General features: G+C 34.0%; 2 protein-coding genes across 2 annotated transcripts; both read left to right on the top strand.

The window, feature by feature from the left end:
- Positions 1-10: 10 nt before the first annotated feature.
- On the top strand, positions 11-835 carry LOC120355933 (structural maintenance of chromosomes protein 3-like). Its single transcript, XM_039444692.1, has 2 exons — positions 11-79; positions 652-835. The coding sequence occupies exons 1-2, from the start codon at positions 75-77 to the stop codon at positions 833-835; spliced, it is 189 nt and encodes a 62-aa protein (XP_039300626.1). The 5' UTR covers positions 11-74.
- A 2,619-nt stretch (positions 836-3,454) lies between these two features.
- Positions 3,455-8,831, top strand: LOC120355932 (structural maintenance of chromosomes protein 3-like; the record flags this gene model as incomplete). The annotated part of the gene is made up of 3 exons (XM_039444691.1): positions 3,455-3,683; positions 7,437-7,599; positions 8,646-8,831. Coding segments are annotated over exons 1-3 (384 nt in total), but the record flags the coding sequence as incomplete, so codon positions are not given.
- Between the last annotated feature and the right edge of the window lie 6,010 nt (positions 8,832-14,841).

Here is a 14,841-nt window from a genome sequence, read left to right as displayed (position 1 = left end):
CGTACTACGGCCAAGTCATTGAGAACTTTGAATGCGAGACCAGCATCCACACTGCTGTTGAAGTGACCGCGGGAATGAGGTTATTATCTTTTTCACTTATTCTATCACTTTTCAATCAATAATTTTCTGATTCAAGACTGCTATCAAAGGAGCAAACAATGATCCTCAAATACTAGTTCATTTTCACTCCTTTTCACACATTTACTCTTTTCTGAATTTATTCAAGTAGGCCTACAACTGAAGTATTATGTGAAAGATGAAGATTCAAAGTATTGTCTCAATCCCAATGTTCAGCGTTTCTACCGACAGTTTGTAGATTCCTTATAATTGATTAACTGATTTGAGGAAAATGAAACCTAATCTCTTTCCTTAGGTATAGAGATACCATTGTATCATTTCAGTTCATTATTGTTTTCTCCAAGAAATACTTTTTCAAAATCGAGTCCATAATTTTGAATGATTTTCATTTGAAATGTAGTTTATTAAGGTTTTCTCAGTTTTACGCCCTCTTCGAATTAATGAGATGTGCTAATGAGCGGTTATCTTGAACTGGAACTTACTGGACGTCCACAGTCATATCAAAACATCTGCCTCAATTGGTATTATCGGTATTTAGGATATGAAATGATGTTTGCTTCTGTTTCATTCCAGATTATTCTACCACATAGTGGAATCTGATAGTGTTGGTACTCAAATATTGAAAGAGATCAACAAACAGAACTTACCTGGCGAGGTTACGTTCATGCCTAGAAACAGACTTCATGTTAAAGAGCAAAGATATCCGAATTCTGAAGTAAGTGATAGTGGAGACGATGATGTAAGTTACTCTGATTAGCCTGACACAACTCTCTTTTTGTGCAATTGTATTATTTTATCTGTTAAAATATTCGGTTTTTCATGAAAAGTTTTATTTTTATATGAAAGTAACATATCTAAATGACATTATACTTATACCAAAAGACTAAAGATGATGTTCAAAGTGACCTCCGTTGTTCTGAATACATATGTTCAGACGTCTTCTCATCGATTGTCGGACCCGTTCAAATATTCCAGGAATCTGCTTTATCATTCCTATTCCGTTCAAAATCCTTAATCGGAGTATTGTATACTAAGGTTTTCAAGTGTCCCCAAAGATAAAAATCCAAAAGATTTAAGTCTGGTGACCTAGCTGGCCATGGTACTGGCCAACCTCGGCCTATCCATTGATTTAAAAAACTGTGATTCAGGTGTACACGAACAGCAACACTGAAGTGTGCTGGAGCTCCATCATGCATAATCCAAATGTTTTGGCGCAACTGAAGAGGTACATCTTCAAATAAGATAATAGCTCCTCTCTCAAAAAGTTTAAGTAGATTATGCCATTAAGCCTGGGAGGAAGCTCGAACAGAAGTAGATGATCTCCTATGATTCCGGCCCAAATGTTTACTGAAAACTGATGTTGTGGAGGATTAGGATTGATGGCATGAGGATTCTCATCTGCCCAAATATGTTGGTTGTGGACGTTAACGATAGCTGTTCTTGTAAAGTTTGCCTCGTCGGTAAATAAAACGGTTGTTAAAAAGTTTGGGTCAACAAGTTTTTCTAAAAACCATCGGCAACTACCAGCACGGGGAATACAGTCTCGTGGCGATAGAGTATGAACTTTATGGAGGTGGTATGGATCTAATTGTTGGTCTTTTAGTATCCTTCAAATAATAGATTTATTGACATTAAACTGCACTGACAATTCTCTCGTGCTCTTCTCTGGATGTTCATAAATTTCATTAAGAACTTGTTCTTCTAACTCAACAGTCATAGTAGATCGGGGTCTGTCTGCATAAATGTGCTCTTTGGATATCAAAGAACCTGTTTCAGACAGACGTTGATGAATAGTGGCAAAAAACCTTGAACTTGGACATACTCGGTGAGGAAAGTTCTCTTGATACAAACGTCTTGCTTCAGTACTATTACAGTAGTGTCCCATTCCATACATTAAATGCATGTCAGCTAATTCGGAGTATGAATAATGTCTAAAATTACCTGCCATTTTTTAAAAAGTTAACACTTAACACAAAAGCAAAGTAAAATGGTTACAAATAACTGGTTAATAAATTAAACAAAATCACAGCGCGTTTACAGTAGGCCTAACTTACAGTTTGTTGTTTTGTTCAACAGTGAGCTAAAATATTTCTGAAAATAATTCTCAGCTGATAATTTCTTTCAAATATTTTTTGATTTAAAACAAAAAAAAACAGCTGTTTTGGAGCAGCTGTTATTTAAATCCATGTTTTATTTGCAATCAGCTACAACCTATGAGTTATTAGTTCTCTCCTCATAAAACAGCAATTTTTTGTGGTGTAATGTACTACATAAGAATACATTTTATTCAACTTTAGTTTACACAGCTTACATAATTCTTTTCAGAATTGAATTTTCTACAATTTTTATTGCGAAAAATTATTTGTTTACTGGTCATTAAAGAAAGATATTGGGCATCAAACGTAAAAGTCTGTGTTTTTCTACTTGGATTTTTTGCATATTTCAACTTTTTCCTCAAAAACTACCCACACTACAGTTTCCAGACTAGTTTTATTCAATTTTTCAGATATTTTTCCATATGAATCCAGCATAAGTTTATCAAAAACTAGTCCTCAAACAATTCAGCATCGGTGTATTTCACCAGAGAAACTGAATTCCGGGCGAAAACTTTCACTCTGTATAGCTCGCTAATTAAGCGTTTATGGATATATGTTTATAAGAACTTTTTTTCTTATTTTTACCTCTACTATCACGTATTAAATTATCTATATAATAAGAGAGAGTAGGGTTGTGTTTGTTCGCATCAAAACATGTCAACTTGTGGATTGCATACCGGAAAAACGGGAATGATTTAGATCTCCAAATTTTGAACATAGATTCTAAAAATATCAATTTCATGCACCTGGAAGCCCAAATTTCAATTTTCCTTCTAGATTTTTCATAATTAATGTTCAAACTTCATTAATAGTACATGCGATTTCATAAAAAATCTCCAAATCATATGGTCGGAATTAAAAAATATTATATTTAAGAACTGGATTATACACGTATACAGGTGTAAAGTTGTACGGTATAGGGAAATTATGTTTGACGCATCATCACGTCTGAACTACTGGACTGAATATTAACTTGAAATTTTGCATATAGATTATTGCTTAACCGAGGATGGTTATAGGCCTATTTTCAATTCTTCTGGATTTCATTACGTCAAGTTTTAAAATAGACCCTTGCGAAGCACGGGTTACCTGCTAGTTATACCATAATTAAGAATCACTCTCTATATTCAAAACTTGTTCTGAAAAGAACAAATCGTGTACCATTTGGATAAAACTACTTGGACTAAAATCGTATAAAGTACCAAATAAGACGTCAGCAAATTTAAAAAGATCAAGCGGTGCTTTGCGCTGTTTAGACTAAATGAATTTCCATTTTATTCCGACTTGTCTTTTATAGGTTTCATCGAAGGGCACCCTAACAGGTGGCTACTTCAAGAACATCAGGTCAAAACTTGAGATTCAAAAGAGTAGAACTGAACTGCAGTCACAGATAAAAGACGCCGAGAAGGAGTTGGTCAAACTGAGAGAGGACTTACGGAGTATTGAATCCGAAATTAACACTGTCGTCTCTGATATGCAAAAAACTGAAACAAAAAATAGCAAGGCCAAGTAAGTTCATTATTCCAAAAACAGAATAAGATTATTCCAAATTCATATAATTAAGTACTGGTAATAAACATAACCTATTTTTGGACAATTTCTATCCAAATTTGGGAAAGGAACAGTTTTGGGCTTTAAGCCTGTTGTTCCTTTTCCAATCATTCATGGTTGAGAGTGATATTGTATCTGTCAATGTATAAATGAATATAAATTTTTTTTTTCATTGATATCATACCCAGTTAATTTAATTTTGTTAAACTGATTGATTGATATAGCTATACAACTATTTTGTGCGTAAAAAGAGATCATGATACTCTAACAAAATGGTTACCAGGTTATTCGACCTCAATATGATGTGTGTTAGTGTGTAATCACAAAATATTGTATGTATTAGTCTATAGTATATTGTGTGAGAATTTCCAAGTTGCACTGTTTCCAATTTGTCAGATTCTGTTGAAGTTCAATCTATTTGTATTCAGGCTAAAAATCATATGCGTAGCTAATAATCCAACTAGTTTCGTTATTGAGCTCCTTCTATGATTGAAAAGTTATATACTTTTTCTTATCTTATAGAAAAATATTTATTCAAGATTTTTTCACGTATTAGGTACAGAGTTAGAATAATAACTTATAGCGCGCAACTGATGGAGGAGAAAACGTAAAACTCGATGTTTAGTTTCAAAGTTTAATTTGAAATTGAAGCTCAATAACAAGTTTAATAAATCAAAGTATGAATCAAAGTTTAATTCCAAAGAATACATATACAATAAATTGTATTGCACAGCCAATTGATTATTGGTAAATTTTTATTCTAATACCCTTTTTAATTGTTTCTCAACAATATGTTGAGTGACTTAAGACCACTACTGCATTACTCAGCTGGTCTTAACAAAAAAACAAATTAAAATCTACTGTGTATTTTTATTTTTAAGTTTATGGTACAGTAACCGATTTTTGATTGGCCGTTCTGAAGTGCATTCTGCGGGCTTTTTCACGTGTTAATGATGGAAAAATGTAACCACAGATTTTTGCGGGGATCGATAATTATAGATTGTCATGCTTTTATGAGTATGTTGCTTGAAACTGGAAAACGAAGTGAATGATGCTTCCAAGTAGTAAGTAATACCATAACATGTCCATATAGTACAATATATTGACAAACATATTGTAAATGTTATTTTGATTTGGACAACTGAGCTTCCGATACAGGAATTAAATCAGGATATGATATTGAAAGAACAATTGCGAATTATATTGCTTCATAATTATTTTTGCATATATGATAACTTTTGGAAACAATGTAGTATAATAATAATAATAGTATCGAGTGACATGGCTGGCTCAGGTCTGGTGCCAGTTTTCCGGTCGCAGCTGATCAATTTCAGGGCCTCTAACATGACCTAACGACTGCTTTTTAGGCAGCAGGACCGACGGCTTAACGTGTCCATCCGAAGCACGGGAGTGGCCAAAGAAAAATATCTTGCCCGGTCTGGGATTCGAACCGGGGCCTCTGGATGTAGTGAAGTGATACAAACAATGTAGTGAATCCATAGATGGCATATCTGGTCCTTCAGAAGAAGAGATGATAAGTTTGTATTCATACTGTCTATGTAATCTGCAATATCGTCAATATATGAGTGGGAATAGATTATGATAATAAGGTCATCTGCGAAGAGGTGGAATAAACCGTTTTGGAAGACAAATAGTGCATTATTTATGAATATTAAAAAATGCAATGGCCCCAGGACGGACTGTGGTACACCCCGCGACACTGGAGACCATGTTGACATATTCCCCACATCATCAATAACAGCTTGAAAGCAACCTAATATGTATGATGAGAACCAGGCAACAAACGAATCAGAGAAGTGACATTTATGCTTAAGTAAGCATATAAGAGAAATAGATGTGAGACATTGTCAAACGCTTTTCTGAAATCGAACTGCACAAGGAATGTACCCTGACGTTTGTCCATGGCCGATCGTTGGGGCCAAATCCTGATTGATACTTAGAGAAGAAACTAAATTCGCATTGATGAAAATTAACTTGTGTACTATTCTCTTCAAAGCTTTGGAAACAACACAAAATATGAATCGCTCTCCAGTCATCAGGTTCAGCAGGATTGCGTTTTTTTCGGATGGGTCCAACAATGGAATATTTCCATAATTCAGGGAACACACTGTTACTGTTTCAAAGAAACGTTACCTAAAAATAGTCAATGAGAGAAGAAGATTGGGGAGGAGGATAGTGTTACCATCAATGCCTTATGAATTTTTGCAGACCATATTGTGTGGGAGATAGTAGATGTTCTTCCATCGAATATCTCTCCATTAAAGAAATTAAAGTTATAGTTGGGTGGAAAGTGGCTGAATTGGGAAACGGGTTGTTTCCTTATAGTAGCACCTAAACTATTGGGAGCAGATTGGGTCAAGTTTGTAGTGAATAAATGACATATGCAGACAGCAGACAGACGGATGTCTGCAATATTCACACAAACACCTTGGGAGGGATTTTCCTTCATCTATCTGTTGTGCGTTCACCTTTATGTGTACATGTCATTGATGAATAGATAAATATTCAGATGATCTGCATTGTGCCCTACTCTGCTAAAGCTTGCAATATTAACTGATGGTAATAGTATATTTCGCACCTAGGGTCGAAAATGTACGTTTTCCGGCTCGAGATCGCGGTTTTCATGTTCGAGACGAAGTCGAGAACTTGAAGCGTTCGAGAGCCGGAAAAACATTTTTGCCCGTGTTGCGAACGCTATTTTTCGCCACACCAAAAAAAACTTCCCAATATAAAAGAAATTGAAAAATAAATAAATTTCAAACAGCCTATTATGATAGTTTGAATCTTGGTTATGACAACTTTTACTGTCAATTAATTTCAATATTACTAATTAATAATTTACAATAGTGACCATATTTTTATACTATTAATATTTCGAATAATTGTTTGAATTTTTATAGCTCGCGCTTTGCGCCCGGTGCAATATCTCATGGATAGATGGATGAATAGAATTTTCATTACTATTTTGAAATAATGTGATGAAAAAATTAATATAATTGCATATTTCACAGTTTTGTCTCAAAATATATCTAAAAAATTGATTGAAATTTAAATTACGGTAACTAATATAAAAAAATAGCTAATAAAAGTCGAAATTCATCGACAAAAAAAATGTCGTTGACCGAGATTCGAACCAGATCATGTTTGTTATTCACTGAGCTTTGAGGTCTGATGAATTACGCCTTCACCCTCTCGGCCATTCCGTAAAATATATTATAGACATAATACCGCGATTCACGATACATAATTATATAGATTATTACAGTCGTTATGAGATTATCTCTCTATGATTTTTGTGAGATCGGACACGATCAGCTGTTATTCAAGGTCATTTTACAGCCCTAGGGCCGTAAAGTTTTACCGGCCTGGTCGGAAAACAATCACTTTCGGCCTCCATATGACGCACGTAAACCAGCTCATTACATCCAAGTGTGGCGAAAAATAATTTATTTACTTAAAATGTATAAATTCAGGGCTACTTAATTCTTATTTGTAAAATAACACCATAGTACCCTTTTGAGATGTTTTAATATAAAATAACAATTTAAAAACACAAAAAAGTTTTTAATTAGTTATTTTATATTGAAAATTTCTCAAAAAGGGTACTATGGTGTTATTTCACAAATAAAATACATAATTTATATTTGACTTTGAATTAGTTGTTGGTTGATGGCTGAATTGTGTTTACAGAGGCTACTTTGACAAGCTGAAGGCAGACATCAGGCTGATGAAAGAAGAGCTGCTGGGCATTGAGAGGTACCGAACACCCAAAGAGCGATCACTGGCTCAGTGCATCAGCAACCTTGAAGCCATGCAGACAACGCGAGCCGGTCTAGAAGCTGAATTGCATCAGGCAAGTTATCTAGCTAGCATAGACAAAAGATATCCCATGGTATAGGGCGTTTCTGTTTCGAATTTCACTGTATTTCAAGCTGATAGTTGTCGACTATTGTTGATTATATCTGTCTTGAACGGATGAGAGTGTATGAACGGCACACTATGAGAGACTACCAGCATCACATAGAACTACGTGGACTATCGGCTTGAACAAAGAATGAAATTTGGAACATAAACGCCCTATATCTATATCATCTTCTATTTGGCTTTAGTTGAGATGAAGTTAGCTATTGCACTAGATATCCATATTAAACGAAATTGATAATGGTGTAGCAACCGAAACTAGTATCTCAATTAATAAGTAGTAGTGATAATTTTAGTTGAAATATTTAATATTCATACAGTGATAAAAATGAAAGTATTGAATCAATATTTAATATTGCTTTTCATTAGTCATTCCCGGAACGTTCATCATTGCCTGATTCACTGTATACAAAATAAAGAATAATAGACTTTGAGTTTTGGAACAAGCACTAATGAATAAATTCATGAATTCAGATGTTATTCAAAAGTATCAATAGTAATCTATTCATAATCAAAAATAGTTAATGAAAAATAAATACTAGGCAAATAAGATCGATGTTTGCTCATAGAACGCATGTGAAACGTGTTCGATAAGTTTAGAATTATAGTTAGTGAGAGGTTAGGGAAAGCTCAAGGTTAGGCTAGGTTTTTGTTTTTATATTGCAATATGTTAGTATTCATAATTATTTGATCATTTTAGAATTTAGAATCAGGAATTTTGCTATTGTAATTGGCTAAACGCCCATATGGAGGAGCACTAACTAAATTTCACTATAAATGTGAATTTCTATATTTCTAATGGATACTCGTTTATTAGTTGAAAATTTTGCTATCCCTAATACTTGTATTATGATACGAAAAACATAAGCTAGAATATTGACAGTTAAACTAGCGAAATGGATCAATTTATTTTAAATTTCCTCAGTAATTATTTTTTAGAATGTATTGAATATGAAATATTTTTTCCCATTTTCACAGGATCTTCTATCACAACTGTCAGTGGTCGATCAATTAGAAATGGATAAACTGAATGATGACATCAAAAGACTCACTCATGAGAACAAATCTGCATTCTCTACAAGAATGAATCTAGAAGCAGCGAAAAATAAATTGGAAAATCTTCTCATCAATAATTTAATTCGAAGGAAGGATGAGCTAATTCAGGTATTTTTTGATGCTCGTAGGTTGCAGGTTAGATGGTACCGTATTTGAAACACTGATCTGCGACAATGCATGGAGCAAGGTCCATTTTTGGAATAGTTAGTTGTTCGTATACTCAGCTGAACAAGAAAAATAATATCACGTACGAGTCGTGTGGAGTAATTCCTAAAATTTACGCACCAGCTACGCAATAAATTCTATTCAAGTATAAAATAATATATTTAAGTATTGTCACAACACATTTTATAAGCGGGCTGGCATAGCTCGAATTGTCAGATAGCGAGCATTAATTTTGATAAGATAAGGTGCTAGCCAGCTACTCACGCAGCTTTAATAGAATAAATATTTCATTTCAATTCTGTGTTATTATAAATGTAATAATGTTTTCTGTTGAGTTATATTTTTAATTATTTTTATATCCTCTCTCGGAAAGATGTTCTCTGAATTATGCCTCTAGCTCTATGCCTATTTGGTTTTGCGGAGATTATACGTTTCTGTCTTTTGAAATTTAGGGTGCTTACCCCCCACCTCCATAACTTTGGGGAAGTATTGGCCTACGGCCTTATCTGTTGTTGTAATGGGACTCTCTCCCGGCAACTTAGAAGGAGCTCGCCCTGTTTTTCGTTCACTCGCTCGCAATCGGTTGGAGTGAGCGGTTGATTGAAGTGAATAAACGGTTTAGTGCGTATGCGTGTGAAAGGCTGACGGACAAAAGACTGATGCTCTGCCGGAGAATGGGGACAAAAGCTTAAAAAAAACCGGTGAGCCCATTCCAATTTGTCAAATTAAGTTTCAAAGGACCCTTAGGTCGGAGTCAGTTTCCACTGTATAAAATATCCAAATATAAAATATCTAAGTATAAAATAACTAAGTATATCATTTCTATCAATGAAAATATGAAACAAGTACCAATGAAACTTGTAATTGAGTAGCTTAATATAGAGACTTCTGGGAAGAATTTTTGCGCAATCCCCGAGAAATAAGGAAAAATTTTTGCGCAAATCCCCCTCCCCCTCCCCCTCCCCATCTGCGCATGCGCAAACTCCCCCTCTTCTCCCCTCTCCCTCTCCTTCTCCCTCTCCTCTCCCTCTCCCTCTCCCTCTCCTTCTCCCTCTCCTTCTCCCTCTCCTTCTCCTTCTCCCTCTCCCTCTCCTCTCCCTCTCCTTATCTTATCTCCCCTCTCCCAGTGAGGACGAGGGGGTTGAAAAGAGAGAGATATATCTCTCTCAGTGAGGGAAAAAAAAATTTCCCTTTTTGGAGGAAAAATTCCCTACTGACAGATTAAAGTGAATCCATCTAATGCTATACTGACAGATTAAAGTGAATCCATCTAATGCTATACTGACAGATTAAAGTGAATCCATCTAATGCTATACTGTCAAATTAAAGTGAATGCTAAATGAGTAAATCTGTTACATCTTTATACTGTAAAATTGCAAATAATTGGTTTGCTTTCCACCTGACAGTTAAGAAAAATTTCACAAATTTATATTGAAATTTTCTATGTGCTGTACAAACCGCAGGTGTTGCTTTTTTTTTTTTTGGTCAAGTGTGCTCTCCGAGAATATCTATAGTAAATTTAGTACGAACAAGCATTCCAAAAATATTTATAGATATTCTCAGACCTATATCACTTGGTGTGCTCAAATCAACATCATCAATATCGGTGCAGTTCTCTTAGGAAAATTCGATTTCCACTGACATTAAGTTCCCACGAGCGTGAAAGAAAACTTTTAAGTTTATGCTTGTTTAAGAATAGAGAATACTCATTGGGCAAGTTGATAACCTCTTTAAAGTCTCCTTCACTATCAATATCAATTATGTGTATGCAAATTTCACCACTATCAGGAAATGTGACATTGGTTACAGTAAACCAATCGTAAGCCAAATGGTCAAAACCCCAATTTGCTTGCGGGTCTGCATCAATTGAAAATTCATTAAAGCTTGTGCAATCGAAATAAGCACTCATTTTATCGTCTTATCAGTTTGAACGTTTCAAAGCAAATGACACCTTCTGTTGCTGCAATTCGATGCGTGATATACTTTCCTTATCTAATGTGATGTTACGTAGTGAAATCCATCGCTCGTTCCAAGGTTATAGAGAGAAATGGTGATGCGCTCCTATGTGTTTTAGACAAGTAGCAGACTGGTATGCACCCAACTCGGGCCTCCTCGCGCATTGCTGCTTTCCCTCGCCAGCTCTGCTTTCCCTCGAGAGCTATGCTTACAATTAAATTGTTACCGCTCGTTATAGATTTTCTTTTGGGGCTAATACAAACCCAGCATATTGACCAAGACCCATTTTCGATGTAATCAAATCTCCCACCTGTTCCTCAGTCAAATTATGTTGTTTAGCCTCTATCCAATTCATATTAAAACTAACTTTTGCGTAATTCCTTACAATATCGTAGGCCATTTTGTGAATGAATAATTTTAAATAATCTATAAAAGCGGGTGAACATTGCAGTCTCATCACAGTATCTTTTTCAGAATTTGTAATCAAGGTTGTTAGTTCATCATTAACCTTTTTAACAGCAAGATCCAATTCATCTTTCTTAATAAAATCTTTTAAATCAGTTTTTTGTGCATATTGCTCATTAATTTGTTTAATCAGACCATTAACAGCATCCTTTGTAACGAATTGTTTAATCCCATCAAAAATAGTAGCTTTTATTGCGTCTGCCATTCCAGATAATCTTTTTTCAAATTCTTCCTTAGTTATATTTTTACTAGTCAATTTCTCCAAAACAGTATCTAAATATTTATTATCAATTACTGACGGTTGTGTTTCATTTACTTTAGTAAAAATTTCTGTACTAAGCTGTTTCAGTTTAGTGTTAAGATAGTTTCTGTCCAAGATCTCTAAATTTTTAATTTTATCAGAAATGGCTTTCAATTTTTCGTCCAAATAAGATTTATCAACCTTATTTTTGTCAATACTAACCAACTGGGTTGAAAAGGTATCTGATAAATTTTTCACTTCTCCTAATGCACTCTGTAGAGTTTGTGTTCTCTCTATGATAACTTTATCAATATTTGCACTAAAATTCTGTAATGAACTTTTAACAGCTTCACTGATTCCCTGCTGATTTATTGAATCAATTATAGTCTGTGTTATGACATCAATATTACAGGAAACCTCAGCAGTTGAAGCGGTAGCAGTAGGTGTTTCAATCCGTCCGAATCGATGCAAGGTCATCGTGACACTAAATAATTAGTTTTGCTTCTCTGAGCTCTTCTAGTATAGATGAAATCTCAACATCATGAGCAGAATTCCCAGAAGCTTTTGAGGAATAGAGTAAATTTAATCTTTCCACTAGTTCATCAAAACTATCAAAGTATTGGTAATTTCTTTCATGAGAAATATTTTTTGCAAAATTCAACAAACCTTGTCCCTTCTTTTTAACAAGTTTTTTACTGGGAAATAATTTCTGAATCAATTGCGATTTAATTCCATGATTACGTTTAACATAGCCTCTTCGATCTAAATGTACGCCAGTAAGTAATAAGATACGTTTGTACTTGTCAAGGTCATCATTATTATAAAGATTTCTGTTTGGTCTCGCTTTGAATAATAATTCGAGTAATCCGCGAGTTAATTGAATTCTTTCTTTATCAACATCTATATATCCATTATCAAATATTACCTGTATATCACCGATATAATACTTTTCACTTTGATCTTTGTATGAAACTCCATAAGTAATTGAATTATTCAACTTTTCGTTATGAAACACTGTTAGGTATTTGCTCAACAAATCATTGATTCTGCTAGCACCAAGTGAACTCCCATCATCATCATCATCATCATCACCATCCTCCTCTCCCTCTTCCTCATCTTCATACTCATCATCATCATCATCTTCATTATCAATTTCCATACTCTCTTGTTCCTCTTTTACTTCTTCCTTTTAGGTGTAAAATCATGATTAGAATGCAATGTAGATTTGGTTTTTCCCAATTCAATTATAGGTTCAATTAATGGCGAAAGAGATTTCCTATTGAATTCATCCGTTCGTTTTTCAAAATTAATAAGGCTTTTATGCTTGTCACTAATCACCTTTCGTAATGTCTTAATCGTTTCTATTAAATTCTCCTTCCTGTTATTTACTAAGCTATTTCCTCTCCTCTTCCTCCCCCTCCTCCTCCTACTCTTATGTGTTTTAGACAACATGACTGCACAAAGAATTATACTCTACTGAGGGGAAAGTATCGTGTCCAGTGAATCCCGATATTTTCCTTCCTTTATAGTACATTCTTTTAAAATTGTAAGAAAGTTATGCGGTTTACGATTCCAAACTGTATGACAAAGTTTACTGAAATCTTTATAAGACATATCTCCTCCAACATGATCTCTGTGAATTAATTTGAGACTCAATAAATCCATTTTAAAAATTATTATCATATTTGCGTTATCTCTAGTGAAATGTTTCTGTGTGGCACCATAACTCTGAATTAAATATGCAGTATCAATATTACGATGACGACCCATTGTAAAATATTCTCTTATCTGTGGCACATTACTCAGTTGCAAGTCATCAAAAATTACCAAGCTATATTCAGGGATTCGGTTTGGATGGGGAATTTGGCTCACATCATCTTTCATGTGAAATCCGATATTTTTCAAACCTGCAAATACCTGTTTTAAAAAGACATATTTTGGTTGATATAAACTTTTACTAAATAAGTAAATGTGCTTAAATTTTAAACCATTTTCAGCAAATACTAAATTAAATAAGAGATTTGTTTTTCCTCCAGCACTAGGAGAAATTATTAACATTCGCGCATTGTGAGGTAGCAGATTCCCATTTTTACAAAATGCAGGCTTTTCTTTATTTGTAATTAAGGTATCAAAGTTAACAATTGGTAATTGGCTCATGATTACAAACGTACAGTACGTGATCTGATAAGCCACTGAATATTTAGAACAATGACCGAGGTCATGATGACGCTACATGTGTGAGAGAGGCGTTTCCCAGAGATTGGAATGCAGAGCAACACTCTCCACCTCCTCTCCTCCTCATCAGACAGATTATGGATGTTCAAAAGATTCTTATATTACGAAATGAGAACCAATTTTTTATGAGGAGCTAATATATTTTCAACAAATGTACATCATGATATTTACAATAAAATCTTCGATAGATTATTTACAATAAATGTACATGTTATTTACAAAACTATTTTTCATCTAATAATTGATCTTTACTAATATAGCTAGGTTTAGAAAATCCAATCCATTTCACTAACAATCCTTTTTTATCACGTTTTAATATTTTTTCAATCAAATACACTTGTCTCTCCGTTTCGTTTAATTGCGTTTTTTTAATTTCTTCTGCATAAAACCGACCACTAATTACTTCACCGTTTAGATCTCTCAGTGAGTAGGTTATAGGTTTGGAAGGGAATATAGAATGAATCACAAAATACTCTGCGCTCCAGTTTATGTTATAAGATTTATCGAAAAATAATCGTTTCTTCGAGATTCGCACGATATCGCCTAGCTTAAATTTTGGTTTTGAATTTTTCAATTTATATCGTCTATTGAATGCAGAATTCAATGACGATAAAACATGTGTACGATCTTTTTTCCCCACATCTTTAGGTTTCATTCTAATTGAACTGTGCACTGTAGCATTATAATTTTTAACTAAACTGTCTAGATTGGTTAACCAGTTTTTTGTTCCGTGCTCAGTTAAATATCTATAAATTTTTGCTTTAAGTGTTCTATTAAACCTTTCAACTATGGAGGCTTTCTTATCGGTAAAAACATGGTAATGTTTAATACTATATTTATCTAATAATGCTTTAACTTTTGAATTGAAGAATTCTGTTCCCTGATCTGTTTGGAACAGCTTAATGCCCTTATTTTTAGAAATAATTGGTTGGAGAGCGTTAAATACAGATTGACTTGTCTTGTCTTTTAATGGTACACAATATGCAAATTTTGTAAAACAATTAATAACAACTAAGATATATTTATAACCCTTATTAAAACGTGATAAACTTATCA

This window comes from Nilaparvata lugens, unplaced genomic scaffold, assembly GCF_014356525.2.
Source record: "Nilaparvata lugens isolate BPH unplaced genomic scaffold, ASM1435652v1 scaffold5288, whole genome shotgun sequence".
NCBI lineage: Eukaryota > Metazoa > Arthropoda > Insecta > Hemiptera > Delphacidae > Nilaparvata > Nilaparvata lugens.
Note: the sequence above shows the minus strand (reverse complement) of the source record. Positions and strands in the feature narration are given on the sequence as shown.